The sequence below is a fragment of the Mirounga angustirostris genome, unplaced genomic scaffold, assembly GCF_029215605.1.
Source record: "Mirounga angustirostris isolate CCGP_5_RB_7025 unplaced genomic scaffold, mMirAng1.0.hap1 SCAF_12, whole genome shotgun sequence".
Lineage (NCBI taxonomy): Eukaryota > Metazoa > Chordata > Mammalia > Carnivora > Phocidae > Mirounga > Mirounga angustirostris.
The window spans coordinates 62,617,166-62,638,724 of NW_026991720.1; the positions used below are offsets into that span (position 1 = coordinate 62,617,166).

The 21,559-nt window shown below is 41.5% G+C and overlaps 1 protein-coding gene across 4 annotated transcripts in view; it reads right to left on the reverse strand.

Annotated features, from left to right (window-relative positions):
* Positions 1 to 20,584: 20,584 nt before the first annotated feature.
* Positions 20,585 to 21,559, reverse strand: part of PHF14 (PHD finger protein 14) — a 222,114-nt gene continuing 221,139 nt past the window's right edge. For all 4 annotated transcript variants that reach the window (XM_064575212.1, XM_064575214.1, XM_064575208.1 and 1 more), the window contains one exon: positions 20,585 to 20,710. In XM_064575212.1, the coding sequence (XP_064431282.1) occupies positions 20,600 to 20,710 (111 nt within the window). In that variant the 3' untranslated portion in view covers positions 20,585 to 20,599. The remainder of the gene's footprint in view (positions 20,711 to 21,559) is intronic.

A 21,559-nucleotide genomic window follows, 5' to 3' on the forward strand; every position in this document is an offset into this window, starting at 1 on the left:
TACTGCAAATATTTTTTGCAGTATTTTGCAAATATTATCCTGGGGTCCACTCTGATAATATGGGGTTCACCACAGGTGACTTCAGCTCCTCTGTCTTAGATACAAAGGATAAGTAGCCTCAAGCAGCAAAATGAGAGGACAAATCGGCTCACACATGTTTTAAATTTTTTTCCAGTATTAATTGAGTTATAGATTTGTGTTTGGTTATCATCTTGCTGTTGATAGACAAACATTTGGTTACAATTTTGCTGTGAGGAGGCCAATTTGCATTTGTTAAATCAAATACAAAAAGAACAGTAGAGCAAAATATCACTGGACTCATAAGAATAAATTTTATCCTTATTAATTCTCATGAAATTTATCAGAAAATTGCTTAGTGGGGCACCTGGGTGGCTCAGTCAGTTTAGCATCAGACTCTTAATTTCGTCTCAGGTCATGATCTCTGGGTCCTGAGATTGGGCCCCAAGTGGGCATGGAGCTGCTTGGGGTTCTCTTTCTCCCTGTCCCTCTGCCCCTCCCCTGCCATGCTTGTGTGTATGCTCTCTCTCACACATGCTTGCTCTCTCTGAAGGAAAGAAGGAAAGAAAGAAAAAGAAAAATGCTTAGTATTTTATTAGCCATGCCAGTATCTTTCCAGAAGGGAGTCATGAATTACATTTCACAAAAAAATTCTGTTCCAGTGAGGTTTGGGGAAATTTTTCTTTGGCTAAGGATCTTCACCAGTTTCCTTAATGAAGAAAAATGAAGAAATCTGAACTGTGTGGACTCCACACAGTATAAGGCATAGTTTGCAGTAAAACAGTTAAAAGGACTTTTCCCCAAGAATTGCCTTAAGTCGTTTTCTCTTGGTGGGAAGGGTTACAGGAGAGTCCAACTATATATTTCAGTCAGGGTTCAACTTTTCAGAGAAAACTGTGATACTGTGATTTATAATAATAAATCTATATTTGATCTTAGTCCAAGGCTCCTGGCTCGTAGCTCCTAAAACCATTTGAATTTCCTGTGATGGAGAGTGATAAAGATGTCTTTTATGTTATGTTAATGAGGTAACTTTTGGACTCCACCTAAGGACAGGGACTGGTTGTTAGGAGAACCAACCTTTTGATTAAAGAGCTGGGACATGCCAGGGCGCCTGGGTGGCTCAGTCAGTTATGTGGTTGCCTTCCGCTCAGGTCATGATCCCAGAGTCCTGGGATCCAGTCCTGCTCCATGCTTAGAAGGGAGTCTATTTCTCCCTCTCCCTCTGCCCCTCCCCCATTTATGCACGTGCTCTCTCTCTCAAATAAGTAAATAAATAAAATCTTTGAAAAAAGAGAAAGAGCTGGGACTTTCAGGCCCACCCCTGACTCCAGAGATGAGAGAGGAACTGGAGATTGGTTGAGTTCAATCCTCAATGGTCAGTGGTTTAATCAATTATGTCTATGTAATGGGGCCTCCGTAAAACCCCAAAAGGATGGAGTTTAGAGAGTTTCTGGTTTGACGAATGCAGGGAGGTGCTGGAGAGGGCATGGACACTCTGTGCCCTTTCCCCATGCAACTCTTTCATCTGGCTGTTCCTGAGTGCTATCCTTTTATAATAAACACAAATGATCTGGTAAGTAAAATGTTTCTGTGAGTTCTGTGAGCTGCTCTAGTAAGTTAATGGAACCCAAGGAGGGAGTCATGGGAACCTCTGATTTCTAGCCAGTTGGTCAGAAGCACAGGTAACAACCAACCTGGGTTTGTGACTGGCATCTGAAGTGGGGAGGGCTGTGCATTCTTGTTGGACTGAACCCTTAACCTATAGACTCTAATGCTCTCTCCAGGTGTCAGATAGTGTCAGAATTGAACTGAATTTTCAGACATCCTGCTGGCATCCAAAAATTGCTTGGTTTGTGTGAGAAGTCCCAACCATACATTGGAATTGTGTCCACGAACCCACAAGAAGATGAAAGGGGTATGTGGCACCTCATAACATGTCTTCAGTAGGGCAGTTTCTATCCAGGTAGGCTACCAGCTACATCAGAACATATGTAAAATGTGCAGCATTTAAAGTGAGCTCAGATCTACATTTTGTTCTTTCTTTCCTGTAAACTACACTCATATTCCTTTCCTTCCTCCCCTTCTGAGCTAGACTTATTTACCATAGTATTTCAGGACTGAAGAGGTTCTACCTAGTCACAACAATCTTTGTAACCTACTAGCATTTACCTCAAATATATTTAAAAGAATACAAAGCCCTAAAAAAAAAAAAAAAAAAATACAAAGCTCTAATTCCTCTTTTAGAGAGGGCACCTGACTGGCTCAGTTGCTAGAGCATGGGACTCTTGATCTTGGGATTGTCAGTTCAAGCCCCATGTTGGGTGTAGAGATTACTTAAAAATGAAATCCTTAAAAATAAATAAATTTCTTATTTAGAAATAAGATTAAAATGCAAGTAAGTAGGATCAAGACCACACAGTGTTGATGAGTTTTTTCCACCAAGCAAATATTTCAGATCTTTTTCTTTTTGAGGACTCAAGCAAAAACAAAACAAAACAGAAAAAAACAAAAAAACCACAAACAAGAACAACAACAAAACGTATACCTGAAAGGAAAGACTAGTATACTTCACTGGAAGAAGAAATAACAACATAAATTGGGGTAATTGCATGGCCCCAAAACAACATTTTCCAGCTTCACAATTGGGCCCTTGTTAGAGTCATTTCTACTCAGGTCAAAAACAGTGAGAGAGAACAAGAGAGAGAAAGCCTTCTAGTCCTCCCCACTATGTTCATCGGAAAGCAGGAGAAAAGGATCAAACCTGGATTTTCTAGAACAATGAAAGGTATTGATAGGGTTAGAGAGGAATGACTTATAATTAGTAAGGCCTGGCTCTAAACTACACTTGCTTTATAGAACTTCTCTAAACTCCAGTTTCCTGCAAGATGGAGCTAATAATATAGCTCACAAGGCTGACAAATGATTCAGAGCTTAGGCTGATGCCTTGGATATAGCATTGTATCAGTTAGCTATTGCTATATAACAAAGATGTCCCAAATTCAGTGGCATGACAGCAGTAAGCTTCATTCTCATCTGCACAGGTCTAGAGTTGACTAAGGTGGTAACCTCAAGCCGCCAGTGTGCAGGGAAGCTGAGCAGGCTCTGATGCACATGTCTCCCTTCTCCTGGCACCAGTGGGCTCCCCAGGGCATGTTCTAATGACAATGACAGAAGCACAGTCATGCGAGCATGATTCAGGCATTTGCTTATGTAATCGTCACTAACATCCTGTTAGCCAAGCTCAGCACTGATGAAGCAGTGGGAGGCAAGGGAAAGGTGTTTTTCTTTTTTTTTTTACAGTCAACTCTCTGTTTACATTAATTTATTTCCTTCCCATATGCAAAACACATTCATCCCCATCCCAAGATCCTCTAGAAGTCTCATCTAATCACAGCATCAGATTCAAAGTCTAGAGCCTTGTGATCTACATCAGATCTAAATGTAGCTTTTCTTGATCCAGAGGTCTCTTAATGAAATGACAAGTTATCTTGCCCAGTACACATCCAACATACAAACACACAACAGGGATGGGAGAAGTAATAACTCCCATTAGAAAAGTGAACAGTTTTCCCACACTGATTCCTACCAGAGGAAAGCAAGTCCCAAGAACTTTCTATATCTCAAATGATTTCAGTCTTTTAGTTCAGGCCGGCAGTGCTTTTCCCAATATGGTTCTTCTCAAAAACATTCGAAGTTCCAGACATCGTGGCACCAAGATCTATGACACCCCGTAATTCTTTTTGAGACATGCCTCTCTCTCTCTCTCTCTCTCTCTTTTTCTCTCTCTCGACTCAATTACAGATAGTTTGGCGGTTTCAGGCATCTATAGACCAAAACCTTAATCTTTGTAGGAACTCTTTTGTCAGCGTTAGAGGATCTAGTAGGCAACTTAATCATTTCAGGAGTCTCAGCAAAGGACCATATAACCACAGTCTTCAATTCATCTTTACCCTGAGGCAGTAGCTTACAGGCAGTTCCCTGAATTTGTTCTTTTCCTTACCACTATGTCATCATGGCTGTATGGTTTTGATGAGAAATAGTTTCATTTTTCTACTCCCACTCCCACTGACACATATTTTTTTTAATGTATTTATTAAACAGAACCTGATTTTTCTACATGAGTGAGGGATGACCACCCATACCATCATTCTTCAAAAAGTATATTGGAAGTGCATGGAGCCCTTCAGATGCAGACTTTGGTCCCCTAAATGAATTGTCAGACCATGGTGAAAGCTCAGATAACACAGGGAATTTACAAAGAATCCCAGAGATTCTGCAACAGGAGCAAAATGAGTGATTGCCCTTCAGGCACATGATCTGTTCTTGGTGCTGGTCTTCCCAGTGCAATAAGAGAAACCTAATAAAGAGTTTCAGAAGATATTCATGGACTAATTCACTGTAATATAGTGAGCATTATTGATGAATGAGAACAACCACCAGTGATTACACCTGGAACCTCGGTGTGAGGAGAGCAATTAGCAGCCGCTCAATTAAAAAATCTGAAGGAAATGAATGTTCATAATGGATGCCATGCAATTATGTGAAACTCTACCTTCTCACAATATCAGTAGGGACTAGAAAGTTATTCAGTATCATCAGTAGGCCTTTCTGGATTGACATATAGAACTGTGAATTATGAAGTTAAATAGAATTACCTGGAATCATGCTTTTGATCCTGTCTTTGCTATTCCTGGCACACAAAAGTTGGCTTATGATTTCCTCTCAAGTGTGATGAAAAGTCTAATCATCGATATTCCACACACCAGCCCCATACAACTATAGGCCAGTCCTGAATCCACTTTTGATTCTTTCTCAATTCCCTGTGGCCTCCTTTAGCCCTTCATTATCTCTGACCTGGATATGACAGTTGTGCTAGTCCATCAACCTTAGTTCTTATTCCCTTGTCTTTCAAAGCCTTGTTTCAATGCCGTCTCCTCCCTAAAGCCCTTCCTAATTACATTGCTCAGAATTACTGCCTTTACATAGGGCTCTGTTTATCCCTCATTTGGGGATAATCACCATGTAATGCATTTTACTACAGTCTGATATATTAAAGTCTGCTGCCCATATTGGACAATAAGCTTCCTGAAGTAGCATATGGGCTTTATCCCATTTTATGCCTTGCACATGATGTTCATTGTTCTAGATTCTGTTCTATGCAAAACTAACATTTGAACCATTTGCAAAATGATCCTCACTTACCAATATACTCAGACACAAGTTAGACAAATATACCTGTCATCCTATTGACCTAACTCAGCCCTTTATTTTTCTAATCTGTAGTCCTACCATCAATCTTATTATCTCTAAGCCCTTCAGAACAATCTTCCTAAATAACTTCAAGCCAAATATTCCAATTAGAATACTGCTAGCAATAGTAGTCAAAGGGACTCTGAAGTATGCACTAGATTATTATGAAAATACGTAACTATGGATATGCTCATATGTGTATATGTAGGTAGAAGATTTTTAAAAATTTCTGAGGCTAGCTACAGATGGCTGATGAATATATCAGAGTAGAAAAAGCATAAAAACTTATTTATGAAACAAATTAATTAAGAGCTATTCCTGAATACTTATTTGATTGCTATATGGTATCTTGTACATATATTTTATGAAGCCAAAGATGAGTAAGACTGGCTTGGAAATCACTGAATGTAGGTTTTAATTGAGCATGCATTTTCTTTGTAAAGGTCAGATGAGATGAACAAAAACGTTTTCTAAAACAATTTACATGTAAAAACTGAAGTTGAAGGCTTTATCACTCCATATTTTATATTTGGCCACCCAAAAATGCAAGCAACACTTAATAGTTGAAGAGAATTTTCAAGATTTTATGTGATGATCTCAACTGGGGAGGTGAGAAAAGTTGGGATCAGTCTAATCATGGTGAAGAATTCTCTAAAGAATTGATGCAATTATCTCACCAAAGAAGGAAAGGGAAAACCATATTGGACATATTTAGTTCTAGATATTGAGTTCATTTTTGTTTAAAATTTATGGTGAATGTGAGATACATTTGATATGATGAGCACAACCTAGCCATAAAAAAAATGATGAGTACAAGGTGCCTAAATCTTTTTTTTTATTCTTATGCTAATCCCCATACATTACATCATTAATTTTAGATGAAGTGTTCCATGATTCATTGTTTGTGCATAACACCCAGTGCTCCATGCAGAATGTGCCCTCCTCAATACCCATCACCAGGCTAACCCATCCTCCCACCCCCCTCCCCTCTAGAACCCTGTTTGTTTTTCAGAGTCCATCGTCTCTCATGGTTCGTCTACCCCTCCGATTTCCCCCGCTTCATTCTTCCCCTCCCGCTACCTTCTTCTTCTTCTTTTTTTTTTCTTAACATATATTGCATTATTTGTTTCAGAGGTACAGATCTGAGATTCAACAGTCTTGCACAATTCACAGCGCTTACCAGAGCACATACCCTCCCCAGTGTCTATCACCCAGTCACCCCATCCCTCCCATCCAACCCCCCACTCCAACAACACTCAGTTTGTTTCCTGCGATTAAGAATTCCTCATATCAGTGAGATCATATGATACATGTCTTTCTCTGTTTGACTTATTTCACTCAACATAATACCCTCCAGTTCCATCCACGTCGTTGCAAATGGCAAGATCTCATTCCTTTTGATACAAGGTGCCTAAATCTTACTGAAATTGATCCTCCTGAGTAAGAGCAATCACTTGAGCCCCTACTTTTTGTAAGTAGTTCTTAAGGGTGCATGGATCACTGAGGGAAAACCTCACATCTCCAATATTCTGAAGCTGGAAGGGGGAGCTTTTTAGATCACAGAATGAAGTTGTTGCAGTTGACAGGCTATAGGCCCGTGCCTAGAATTCCAGCTCTGCTGTTCTGTGCCCCTCTGTTTGCTTCGTGAATAGGATCCTTGGGAAGGGGAGTTGCCATTACTGAGCCCCGGTCATGGAGGTGATGTTAATCGTGCATCCTTCACCAGTTTCATGACCTTTAGTGAAAAGTTCCCCAGATGTGACAGGGGCAGAAGAACTGGGTGAGGGTGGGCAGTTGCTGCCAATATTTCCACTTGGTCCCTTGCTGCTTATCAAGTAAGTCTCTATTCCTTTTTCATTTTTTTAAGTGCCTGGAATTGGATACCCAATTTTATTGTTAGATCTGAGTTAGAGAAAAGCCACAGGAAACTTTCTGGCTAGCTTAAAGAAGGTATTCCTAACAATAATTATCTTAATGAAGGTGGGATAGGTATTTGTTGTCAGTTGGTATAACTGCGAATTTTAAATCCATTTTCCCTTTGGTTGTTGTTCAAGTTCTCTCATTGCTTTTAAGTTAATAATCTTCTGACATCTCCCTTTACATCTCTGCTCTGTATTCATTTTATCATAGATCTCCACCAGAGAAACCTATCCAGTGCCTGAATGAGTCTAAATCCTGGTGCAATATCCTAAATTCCTTGATACGTTAACAATTGTTTTTTTTTTTTTGTATTCCTACTGTTTATTCCTCAGGACTGGGGACTGTGGTCTTCCCTTTCTTTGATCATTCTAAAGCACTTCCTTGTTCAGTAGCGTTCTCCATCCACCCCACACCCAAAGGACAGAACTATCAAATGGGTTGCTTAACGCATTCTGTTCACAGCCGTACTATCTTCAGATCTTACTGATTCTATTTCAGGAAAATATCTATTTCCCCTCCCTCATTGCCACCACTCCATGCTTTTCCATATTCCCTGACTCCTCCTCCTAACTCTCCTTACTAATTCCAACAGGATTGTTCCAATCCCTATGCCACCCACCATTGGTATTGTTAAAATACAGACATAATTATGTTATTTCACCATATTAAGGCTTTTGATTTTCCCATTTCTTTAAAACAAAATTGGGAATATTTTGTATAGTAGGAAAAGCTATTCATAACTTGGCTCTATCTTTCCACCATTTCTTTCCACTTCCCTGCTTGTGCCCTTATCTCTAGTCACCTGTACTTACTCCCAGTTTCCAAAAATATAACTTGCTTTTGTTCAAGCTGTTCCTGCTTCTGAAATACCCTATGACTACTCAAAGCACCTCCAATCCCTAGATGTATATATTGAATTAATATCCACCCTTCCAGACCTTCCTATTACAGGATAAATGTTTCCCCAGGAAGCATTCACAATGTGCTTTGTATTCTCTTTGTTGTGTGTTAGTGTCTTGCAATTAATTTTAAGTATAATGTGTTCTAAATGCAAACATGTGTTAGTGCAATATAAAGTGACTATTGTTTAATCAAATTTTGGATTCCCCTTACTAGGTGAACAGCAATAAGAAGTGGGCCAAAAGATTTCTAAAGACCCCTTTATGGACAAATATTTATTCAGTTAGTCTGCAGTTTATTAAGAACTTATATATACCACGTGGTTTTGTTTTTGGTTTCTTTTGTTTTAAAGATTTATTTATTTTAGAGAGAGAGACACACACAGAGTGCATGAGTGGGAGGGGCAGAGGAAGCGGTAGAGAATCTCAAGCAGACTCTGCCCTGAGCATGAGATCATGAGCTGAGCCGTAACCAAGAGCCAGACACTTAACAGACTGTTCCACCCATGTGCCCCTCAAGTGTTTTCTAGTAGGCCAAGAATACACAGATGAACAAGACAAAGTCTCTATCCTTATGAGGTTAACATTCTGAGGAGGGGTATTGAAGTAGAGACAATTAAAAAAATAATCACATAACATAATGTCATGTATGGAGAGAGATTTTTTTAAAAGAATAAAACAGCATAATAGGAGAGTGATAGAGCATCCAGCGAAGGCTTTTCGAGGGGTAACATAGGAGAAGAGAGCTAAATCAAGTGAGAGCTCTCACCAAGCATGGGAAGATCCAGGGAAGTTGAAGAGCGAAGGCCCTGCGGCAGGAATGGGCTTCCTGCATTCAGGTACAAGTCAGCAGACCCAGGCATGTGGAGTGAAGTGAGTGAGGGGAGAGTGGTATTAGAGGAGGCAGGAGGTGAAGGCTAGAGGGAACATCTTGAAGGGCTGTGTAAGGGGGGTGGATGAACTGACTGTACTGGGATTGTTCAGACAGAGTGCTGGAGGAGTTGGGGGCTAAACACTTCCAGGCCTTCCCAAAGGCAAGCACTAGATTATCTACAGTGACTCCCAAAAAGAGCACCTCCCAGCGTTTGGTCCTTTTTCTGCCTCAGTGGTTCACAGATCCACTAAGCCTCTGGAATGAGGGGTGGGGGAAGTAAGCGGAGCCTCAGCCAATCTTCCCATTTGACCACAGCTTGCCAATAGGTAAGCTGTTGTTTTGGAGCCTAAAACCGTGTTCTAAAATGCTATCATGTAGGGGTCACCTGGAAAGCTTCTTAAAAATACAGATTTCCGTGTTCCTCAACATTCACAAATACAAAATATATAATTAATGAGGGCCTACTATACGTATCTGGTGAAGGAAGGCAATATTTTCATTCTCATCATCTGTTGCTACAAATAAGGAGCCCTCTAAGGAACCATGACTATAGATTAAAAGTTGCCAATGGCAGCTGTTTTTTTGGTGATGGTAGAATGTATTTCCTATGCTTTCATTGCTACTACTCTTCTAAATAAGTTAGGGGCTCTTGTAATAATAAACTCTTAGAAGTGGCTTTGTTCAAGAGTTTCCAGCCATAGGTATTCGTGTGCCTATTTTCTATTTCCAAGCCTCACGGAACTCACTCTTTTCTGGGCCCAGAGATAAAGAGGTGTTTGGAAGACTGGTGTAATGGCCCCAGTGCTGAGGTTAAGTGAAAAGGGCAGTGACAGATGTTTTCCCTGAGATGCAAGACTCTGTTTTGTTACAGTTGCCTTCCTCTTGTCATCTGCATCTGTTAGAGTGGTCAACCCCAGTGACAGACAAGAAATAAATGCAAGATTAACAGATCTATTCTTGAGCAACTGATCTTGCATAACACGACTGCAGCAAGCTGTCAGTTCTGTATGTCCCCAGTCTCTTGACCTTGGCACTCCCTCCCACGCTGCAATCCTGCTGACCTATTAGCTTCTCCATAAAAGAATAGTGCTAGCTTGCTGTCTAGCTCAGTGTTTTCCATGAAGTGCCACAATTTGTGAGATAGGGACTTGGTGTTTCAAGTGCATTTCTTTCCCTAACTTGTTGAGGTGGGTCTGGTTGGCCAAGGGGCAAATCCTAGTTTTTTTAGGCTTAAAAGTGCAGTTAGAAATACAGGTACCATCCTACCACAAGCACCATGATGATATGAAATGGCAAAAAGGATAAAGAACAAAAATGATGGAAAATCTTTACCACAGAAAGAGTGGTCACATTTGTTTCCTGTGTGAATGGTCCAGCAATTTCAAAATCTGAGATACTCCAACTAGTTAACCCATGACCAGTAAGACCTCACATGTTCATCTAATGAGAAAATGTCCTTTGGACTTTTTCCTGCGGCTTTGCTTATTTGCTTTTGTTTATATGTAATGATGAAATAGTCTTTGATTCATTCCACACTGTGACAGTTTCATAAAGTGTTAAGGTAATGATTTGCTTTCAAAGTCAGTGTAGTTATCCTAGAACAGTAAAGAAATTATCTGTCACAATTTCAAGCATTGATCTTTCCATAAACCTAATTTTAAATATTCATTATTTTATCAATTCCTTTCTCTTTATTAAAACACATTTCCCTCTTTCTTACATCAAACAGAACTTATTTGTCAGAACAAAACTAATAGGGATACCTTTATTTACAAGATATTTGGTAGAATAGAAAAAAACAATTCTTTAGTAGATCAGTTTATCCAACGACATTTTTCATCCCTTGCTTAAGGATATAACCACCCAGACAAGCATATGAGGGGGAGGTTCGGGTCTAGGCATTCAATCACTCTTCCCCTAAAACTCATTTGTTTGCAAATGCCATATTTTATACACATCAGTCTTGAAAAATAAATGGAATTTTTTTTTAAGATTTTATTTATTTGTGTGAGAGAGAGAGCACAAGCGGGGAGGGGGAGCAGCAAGCAGAGGGAGAAACAGGTTCCCGCTGAGCAAGGAGCCCCACACGGGATCATGACCTGGGCCAAAGGCAAACTCTTAACCAACTGAGCCATCCAGGTGTCCCTGGAATTTTCTTAATTTGGTTGATCTTTCTGGCAGCAAAGACAGAAGGAAGATAAAACATATTTACAGCAGAATGCTGTAAAAAAAAAAAAAAAAAGAAAGAAAGAAAGAAAGAAAATACTTGGGGTTTGGAAAAGGGTACTCTGCCATGGCCAGGAGCACAAGAGACACTAAACGTGAATTTGAAAGTCTTTCCTGATTTCATCCTAGTGCATATGTAAACCCTGCATGGGGAAAACTCCAAAGCCTTGTAGAAATTAAGAAAGAGTTCATATCCTAGAGGGCCCTAAATGTCAAACTACAGAACAAAAATTGTTAAGTCGCTCCCCCCGCCCCACCCTACCTTATTCCTGGGAGATCTATTCCAACACCACCAGTGATGCCTGAAACCATAGATATTAATAAACCCTGTATAGGCCATGTGATTTTCCTGGACGTACATACCTGTGGTAAAGTTGCATTGATAAATTAGGCATGGCAAGAGATTAACAAGAATAACTAATAACAAAATAGAGCAGTTATAACAATGTGCTCTGAGAAAAGTTATGTGACTGGTCTCTCTCAAAATATTATACAGTGTTCACCCTCATTTTTGTGATGATATGAGATGATAAAATGCCAATGTGGTGAGACAAAGTGAGATGAATCATGTAGGCAATGTGACGTAGCATTAGGCTACTTCTGCCCTTCCAATGATATGTCAGAAGGAGGGTCATCTGCTTCCGGACATGGTTGACCAAGGGTAACTGAAACTGTGGCCAAGGAGGGACCACTATACTACCGTCTACAACTTTGGGGTTCTTTATTTTTAATTCCATTATTTTAGTTGAACATAATCCTAGATTTACCTGCGTATTCCTTTTGCTCTCCCTTTATACTATTGCTAAAGTAAATCTGGGTAGTGCTCATTAAAACAGGCAGACAAAAATAACTAAAGAATATATACATATTTATTCTGTTCAGTGTAATCAGCTCGATCTATTTATCTTTCAATATGTAACACACACAGGTCTGTTGTTTTTTCATGTGGTTTACTCATTGTGGTATAATTTAAAATAAATGGAATTGACAAGTGTGGAAGAGGTTAGAATAGAAGAAAAATCTGCCTTTAAGAATGTCAACAGCTCTCTTGTTTATTTATTGATAGCTGCTACCTCTTGTTTCAAAATTTCCTAAGAAGTTTTTGTAAACAACCCAAATCTGTTTCTTGTACAATATTCAGAAGGAAAATTTTTTCTCAAAGAACAGATTTGGAAAAAATGCTTGAGGACACTGATTTTTATTGCAATGTTAATTGGAGAAACAGGGAACCTCTCAAGAATGAAAGCAGGATTCATTTCATAAATGGACAGTCACAAAACTCTGTCATGGTTTATGTTCCCCCAAGACTGTTGTCCCCACGATTAGCTTGTTATTTTACAACTTTGTACAGTTCGTCCTCGAAAAGCTTAGGATGATGTCTAAATCTAAACGATAGATTCCTTCAGCTGCTAAGAAGCTGAAGCGGGCAAGTGTTTTCCAGTTATAAATATCAGTATGTGTGTGTTTCCTGGTGACTATACTTTGGATCTACTTACTTCATTGCACTTAACTTGCTATCTTGTAATTTGTCTGTCCTATATTTACTTTTTAACAGGATTAGGAACTCTAAGAATATGCACTTTCATCTTTATATCCCCAGTGTCTAGCAGGGCCTGATACGTAGAAAGTGCTTGACAATGCCTATGGAGTAGAAAGTGGTCAGTTTAATAAAATGGACATTCAATCAGAAAAGTTCAGTTTAACCAGTTATGTATAGACTTCATGCACAGAGTTTCTTTACAAGTAATAATAAACAGTGGGTGACATCTCAGGATGTGGTTGTCTCTCAGCTCAAATTCCTACCGAGAATTGAAGACGCTCTTCCCCTGAAACAAACTGGCTCTCCTCACTTGCAAGCTTTACACGGGAAAGAAAATTAAGGACTCCAACTCCCAGCTCCTTGGGCGTTCACTGTTGTTGAAATAGCCATGAGTTTGTTCAAACCAGCATTGTCAGTAGTCTCATACAGAAATAGAGTCACAAAGAGTAATAGAAAGTAAATAGTGTATTCCTCTTAGTTGATGACTGTCAACAAGGATTTTTTCCTACCATTTCTAGATGTTTGTTGTAATTTTGTGCAACCACTTTTATTCAATTTATCTTTTCCCCCTTTCTTGACATACTTTGCAGTTGCTAGAAATCATAGTGAAAGAGAAAATGAAGAGGAAAAACCCCATTGAACACGACAGGGATGTACCTGGATTAGTCATTTGCATCCCCCACCTATCTTGAGGCAGGCTGTGTTCACAAAAATCCTGAAAGCTAATTATATTCCCTTCTGTTTTTTTACTTTTGAGTATGTTTAAATTTTCATTAGTAAAAGATGCTGCTTATATATATATATATATCTTTTTTTTTTTTACCTTGTACAACAGTACCTAACTTCGACCCCTCTGACACATTTTCCAGAAGAATTTTTCAGAGTTTTCATTCCTTTGTAGGACTGTTCTAGGCATTTACACATACATGTATGTGTTTTTCAAATGGAATCATAGTCCACACACTGGTCTACAGCTGGCTTTTTCAATGCACACTACTCATTTTAATGCCAAGTAATATTTCCTCATGAAGTTGCATTATGATTTGTTTAATCAAATCCCTTATTGACCAACATTTAGATTGCTTCCAATTTTTTACTTCTAAAGGGTGCTTCTGTGATTATCCTTCCATCTGTCTTTGCACATTTGTATGGGTATATCTGTAGGGAAATTTCCCTAGTAGTGAAATTGTAGGATCAAAGGAAATTTCATATTTTAAATTTTGCTAGGTATCTAAGCTACCTCCCAAAACAGTGATGAGAACTTTTAAGATCTGTCTTAGCAACTTTCAAATATACAATACAGTATTATTAACTATAGTTACCATGCTGTACATCATATGCCCAGGATTTATTTATAACTGGAAGTTTGTGCTTTTTGACCCCCCTTCACCCATTTTGCCCTCTCCTTCCCTCTGCCTTTGGCAACCACCAGTCTGTTCTCTGTATTTGATTTTGTTTGTTTTTAGATTCCACATATACATGATTTGTCTTTTTCTGAGTTATTTTATTTAGCATCCATCCATGTCATAAGTGGCTCCTCAAAAAAGAAACCTCAGGTGCATTTTATCATTAACTCACAATTATTTAAAATATCATATAATGACAGATTATTTGTAAAAATATAGTAATAGCAGGAAAGACAGAAGATAAAGCTTAGTCTTCACACATAATATATGACTGTAGCTTGTGTTACTTTTATTACATTATTTTTGTAACAACAAAAGTCAAATACATGCTATAGCACAATGTAGAAGGATAAGAACATAATCAATGTATGTATAAATTCCAATTTGCTCTGTCTCGGAGTCTCCTCCTTGCTGAGATAAAGGAAGCAGGGTTGTTAGCTTCAACCAGGGGGAAAAAAAAAAAAACCCAAAGCCTATTACCCACAATTCCCTGCAACTTCTCTGCTCGATGATGTACCAATGACAATACGATAAATCTGCTTGCTCATGAGAGCCTGACGTAGCCCAGTTAGGAAGGTAGCAATCAACAGCCTGTATCATCATATATCACCTGGAGGTGCTGCTGGCCATGCTCTCGAGAGTGACTCTGCTTTGATTTTTCTCCTTTTTGTCACTGACTCCTCCAGACATCACTGTCTCATTGAATGTAGCTGATTCCTGGCCATATTTCCCCTCTTCTTGCCGCCTCCTATTATTTCTACTCAGACAAATCTTCCTACTTCGGCAGAAGGGGTTGAATATACAGCCTCTTCCCCTTGCAGTTGTAAGTACTTGCACGGAGATAAGCCAACCAACAAAGGGTGAACGAGAGCAAAGGGACTGGCTCTTACCATGATTCTATCTCGTGTTTGAGGGATATCTACCCTTTGTGGTGTAATCCATAAAAATAGTACATGTTTAGGAAGATCCCTGACCACAAGATGGTTCACAGCGCACATAACGGGCTAAGGGTACTGAACCGCAAGACCCAACCGGGTATACTCCAGAATCTAGCATTACTTACTTGCAACCCAAATCTTAACAGACCTTACCCATATGTGGAAACAAATGGGACTCACACCATCTAGGTTCACACTAGTTTCAATCTACCTCCGTCTACTAAGCAGTCTGCTATAAAGTCTGGCCTAATTATTTTAGGGAGGCTCCATGGAATCACTCTGCATACATACCTACATACTTTCCAGTTCCAGCTGAGTCACGTTGCGGCATCGATCATGTTCTCTCCGGTCTGCTCCAGCCTCCTCCTTTGTAAGTCCTACCTGCAAAGGCCCTTGCAGATGCCGTCCTACTAGCCATGCTTGCTATGAGAACTTGAACGTCTTTGTCAAGGGAGCAGTCTCCTGATCTTTCCAAACTGCAGAGAGTTAGTGTGGTCCCGGGTTCCTGAGGAAGTAGAAGAATGTTCTTCTCCCCAAGACTCTGCTGCCCTTCGGCACCTGGCTACCAAAGCAGCTCTGCCCCTTGCCTCACATTCCCTCATAAAAACAGCTCCATAAATCTTGGCCTCTAGTCCCTCTTTACAGGACTCGACAGAAATCTCTAGAACTGGGCCATCAGGAGCAGGAGCCCTGGCTTGGACCCCTGTATTCCTGTTTCTAACTTCTCTGAAGTGGGCTTCCACACAGCCTGTGCAGAGAGGCAACATAAAAATGACGGTTTACATAACGCCAGGGGCACACGGGAGGCAGATCTGTTCATACGGATTACAGAGTGTGTTCGGGACTTTGAAAACCACGGCGCTGGCGGGCACCCTTTTCCTCCCCCGCCCCCTTCACCCCCCGCATAGACACAGAGCCACCGGCAGGGGGCAGGGCTGCGCAGACCCTTGTCACCTGGGCCCAGAGCTCAGGGCCGCCACACAATGCCCCGCCTCGCGCCCCCGCCCCACCTGGCGTGCCGCCCCGGCTGTCGCGGCGCTTGGGCGTCTGTCGCAGGACCAGTGGCAGAGAGCAGTTTTGCTAACACCGTGGTCCTGCTCCCACGCCCCTCAGAGCTGGACTGCCCGGGTCCCACTAACACCGCAGAGAGCAAGCGCAGCCCCCAACAGGCAGAGTCCGCGCAGACGGCTGCCCTGGAAGGAACAGCGACTCAGACACGACAGCGGGGCCTACGCGACACACCCAGGACACTTGGCTGAAGTGCCAGGTGCTAGTGAACAGGGGACAGTGCTCTGCAGGGCACTCCAGGACCTCCTCTTCATAAAGTCACTGCTCTGAAGAGCGAAAGACACAGCGGACAGTCTTAGCACACAAACACAGACACGGAGAGGCAGACAGAATGAGGAGACAGAGAAACGTATCCCGGATGAGAGGAGAGGACAAGGCCCGAGCCAGAGATCTGAGAGAAACAGATCTAGGTAACATGCCCGAGAGAGAATGTAAAGCAATGATTGAATGATGTTCACTGGACTTGAGAAGAGAGTGGAAGACCTGAGCGAGACCCTTAACACAGGCATGAGGAACAACATAGCAGAGATAAAGGGCTCAGCTCCTGCACACACAGGCCTAGGGGCCCCAGTCCTACTGTTTCATCAGTCCTCCTAAGTTGCTGCCTTTCGCATATTTTCTAATGCAATTCCCTGACCCCAAAAGAAGTTACATGCATAGCTGCATTTTATAAATCATGTGAAACGCATGCTTATATAATTAGAGTCATTACTAATTAAATTGTAACTACCCACTGGAGTTGCCTTCTAGAAAAGTTTCTTGGTTTTTTAAGTCACAATTTTGTATATTCCCAAACTCACAATTTTGAACACGTTTCAGCATTCCATGTTCCTGGCAGGAATGTTCCATGTCAGCTCAGTAGTGAAGACAGTTATCTAGTCTGATGTACAAAGTCTCCATGATCTGTCCCTTCCTCTTTTTCCAACTCTGGCTTCACCCCCTTTATACCCACTCACCAGTCATACCAAATGACTTTCAGTTTCCCAGTCAAGTTTTATTTTCATGCCTATAACCTTTGCTCCCAATATAATTCAGCCTCGAATACGTTCCTCTCCACCTACTTGTCTCAAAACCCAGGTCAAGCATCAGTGCATTAATGAAGATTTTTCTCTCTCCTCTGCCTCCTCCTGCACCACTGAAAGAGTTGATCACTTTCTCCACTGACCCAATACCATACTCCATATAAAATTCTTCCATATCACCATAATATTTAATTTTACAAAACTTGCTAAACTTAAGGGCAGAGTTGTTTTATCAGCATTTTCCTCGGTGTCTGGTGCTCAGTAAAAGTTTGATGAACTCATCTCTTGAAAACAAAAGGTATTAGCACATCTTTGCAGGCATAAGGAAATCAAAGTAATCAAACATTCTTTCCCCCCAGATGCTTAATTTAACTCTATCTGGCCTTAGATAACTTTTTGCTTCTAGGAAATACTCCTGTAGAATAACGAAATGAGTAATACTACAAGGAGGCAAAAAAGGAGGAAGAAAAGAGAGCCATAATAACATGGGCTATAGCTCCGGGTGCCCACATCCCATCCCCTTGGCCCACCTTTGATTGCAGCTGGAGTGGACAGATGTTCCCCGAGCCTCTCTGCATTCTTGCCCAGGACCTTCTCTGATAGGCCTACGTAAGCACAGCTGGAAGTACAGGGCAGTGAATGCCCTCCGTCCCAAGATGAGGTGGCAGATCAGTGCCTCAGACTCCTGTCTCTTGGTTGGGCAATCTCAGAGGCACCTTGGGTGTTTCTCAGCAGTCCTGGCCAAATCGAACCCCATTCCTTACAGTCACAGTGTCAATAACACATGCCCCTCTTAGCATTCCCTTCTTCCTTTTTGTCTTCCTGTTCCCTCACTTCTTCTTCTTGAGATCGCCTTCCAGAAACTACTTGCACAAAAGTCTTTATCTCAGGCTCTGCTTTCAAGGAACCTAAACCAAGCCATGGGACCTTGTCCTGGACAATCCACACTCTCTCTCAAACATTAGTGCATGAGAATATGTACCAGCCTAGATTGAAAGAGACCTAGGACACATGACAATTAAAGACAATGTGTGTTTCTAGGTTGGATGCTAGTTTGGACAAGCCAGATATAAAGGACAGTTTTTAGACAATTGTAGAAATGTGCATATGGTTTGGTAGTTGAGATAAAAAATATACTGAAGTGGAAAAATTGACGTTGTTAACTAGAGGAGTAGATTTCAAAACAAAGTTTTGTACATCCCCTAAGATATACAAAAATTAAAAAATAATCCAGAAAGATATATACTGAGGCATTGACTGCTCAGTCTCTAGGTATTTGCAGTATAATCCTTTTATTCCTTTAGTTTTGCTTGTAAGTATTTCTTAATATTCTACCACACGCATACTGCTTCTGTATTTAAAAGAACATTTTTTTAAAAAACTAAAGCTATGTCCAACTTTCAACCTGTTACTTTGTTATTCTAGGACAGTTTCTATACAGTTCAGTGATGAATGAGTCTGAGAAACAAAGAAAAATGTAAATGGACCAAGGAGGGTCCTACAATGCACTGCGGCTGGGTGAGAATACACAAGCCATGGCCCCCCCTCCCCCCTCTCCTGTGCAGACAGGATCCCATAAATATCAGAGTCCGATTCTGTGTGAGTTATATTCACTCTTCTCTGGAAACTCATTCGCATGCACTCATTAAAATACTCAGAAAACACAGACACATTCTCAGCCCAGATGGAGGAAGATGCTTGTTTTAAACGGTACTTTATAATTTATGATTGCAGGGATTAGGAGCCAGCCTTCCTGCTTACTAACTGCACCTGATGTGACTCGGCAGGAAACTTCCACCACAACACGCACAGTCTCCGTAAGCTGGTTATCCTCCTATATACTTAATCTTCTCCCAACCAATCCCCCTAAAAGAAAATAAATATTTGTAGATTAAAAGAGAACTGCCTTCTCATCCTTTACCGCTGCTGGCATGCAAGCTGTTAAGCACCGAGTGTTTAATTAATGGATAGATACCATTGGAGAGACAGCTGGACCTGCATTCAGATGAGCTGGGATTCAAGGTGCCAGGAGATAAAGATCTGAAAGTGGAAAAGCTGAACTGCAGTTGGGTTCATTTATAAAAGAGGCTGTTAAAGGTCAACTGTGTTCCCTTGCGCTGGAGATAAAGAGATGGTATTAAAAACAATTGGAAAGTAATTCATAAGGGAGCAGTAAGTCACTCATGTTAATTTGTCTTTCTGATGGCACGGCACTCATGATGGGAAAGTAAATTTACCTAAAATCAAGACCTTTCGAAAACAGCCATTGATCACGTCTTCCCTGCAAAGCCACCCGCACATACGCCAGTCCTGTCTGATCACAGGGTCCCCTTGGTTCACTGCAGCCCTCCCCAGGGAGAGAATTCCCCGTGTTCCCCGAGGGGTAGCAAGGGCAGTGGCATTTCTGTGGACTCACTGAGATGCCTGAGCCCCCTGACATCTTTCTATCTCCTTTGAGGAACTAACAGCCAAGCACCAGGACAACCCATCGTGCACGCGATCCCCACTCTCCTGACGTTCAGCAACATGTCAGAACATTCTAGCCCACTGTGCTCCACTTTCAACCTCTCCTCCTCCCTGTCCTCACTCCAGCGTACCGCATGTTCAAAGGTATACATGCCAGGATGAAAATTGTTCGTTTATCCGGAGACTGTACCTATAACCATGACTGGCAGTGTATTAAACTCCACATAGAAACCTGATATGTTTTCTTTGTCCATGTCATCCTTGGGGTAAATCCTTTCATTCGAGTGCTGCACTCTACTCCTCTTCTCCCCCCACCCCCACCCCCCAGCACATCCCTGACACTAGCCTGTGGTGTGACAAAGGGCAGATGCTTTCAGTGTGGAAAGGCCAGCTTGCTGAAGCACATCTTCATCTTCCTCTGGGCAAGGTGGGAGGTGTGTCTTCCCACTGCAGGGCATGGGGGTCAGAAGGAGCAAATGCCCTCCATCAGAGCGGGATCCTGGGTAGACAGCCGGGTCTCATCAGCTTCTCCCCTTCTTGCTGCCAGAGGAAACTGCCGGTTCTTCTTTCTTGGGCTTGGAAAGTGATTGGGGGTCTTTCTTTCTTTCCTGAAATTATGGGAATAATGAGCAATTCCCTGCAAAGGTCTGCTTGTGAACAACGTGCGTTTCTAGGCACACACTAATTACAGCCCAGCTCGGCGGGGGCGGCTCACCAGTTCCCGGTGTCAGTCAGCAGTGTCAGCCAAGGAGAGACGAAGAGGGTTAGAGGCAGTTAATATCACACTTTTACTGCTGTTGATCACTTGCAGTTTTTAATGACAACTTTGCAATTCAGATTTTGCACTAAAAAGGGTTTCCAGATCAGATGTCACATTTTTTTTTTTCCTAAGCCTGTCACCTTGGAAAAACTAGGGCCATGTACGTGTTCAGCATTAACTGCCCTGCGATGGATGCACTTTGCTCGTGTTCACACTTGACACACACGATCTTCATAGGATGTGCAGTAGGCTGCGGCAGTGGAGAGAGCTCCAGAAGCAGAAGAGGCCGAGTCAGGAAGGCTGTCCTCCTGCAGTGGAAGCTAACAAGAAACAGCACGTCACACAGGGAGCCAGGCAGAATAGCCGCAGCCCAGAGCCACCACTTCCGGAGTAGCTCCTCTGTGTCATGTACCATAGCGCTTGTTTTCCATACATTATCTCACTTAATGCCCGAAGCCATGCTGGGAGAGGGGAGTCAGTGTTTTCATTCTCCAATATGCAAAGAATTTAAGTACAGCTAACAGAATAATCCCGAAGATTGAATGCCTAGTGAATGGAAGAGACGGCATACATACCCATGCTGCTCTGTGCTAGGTATGTGACACCATCTCTTGTGATTCAGAGTTTAGCAATGGAACGAATTCAGGAAAGGTCCTGGGCACATTCTTCTTGTTTTGTCTGCCCAACCTGCCTCCCATCATAACGTGCAATCAGCAGCCGCAGCTTCCGGGGAAGGCTTCTTCCACCATATCTAACCACCTCATTAAATGAGAACTGCCTTCTTCTTTGTCCATAGGCCAATCTCTAGGATGCTTCCCACCTCCCTGACTACAATTGTTTGTGGCCGGGCATGTGAAACAGTAATAGTAATTTTTAAAAATTTGTATTTTTTTTCATGTGCTGGACGCTTTACATTTTAACTTATTTCTCATAACAATTCTGTGATATGGGTACGATTACCATCTCCGTTTTGTAGAGGTGGCGAGTGAAATCGGATGGTTAGGCATCTTGCCCAGGGTCACATATCTGGAAAGCTGCAAAATTGAGATTTGGTTTTATATCAATTAGCTATCGCCACAAAAAAATGCTAGGTTAACAACTCAGTGGCTTAAAACAACAATCATGTATTGTCCTGGATCTGGGGGTCACTTAAGTGTTGGCTGGCCGAG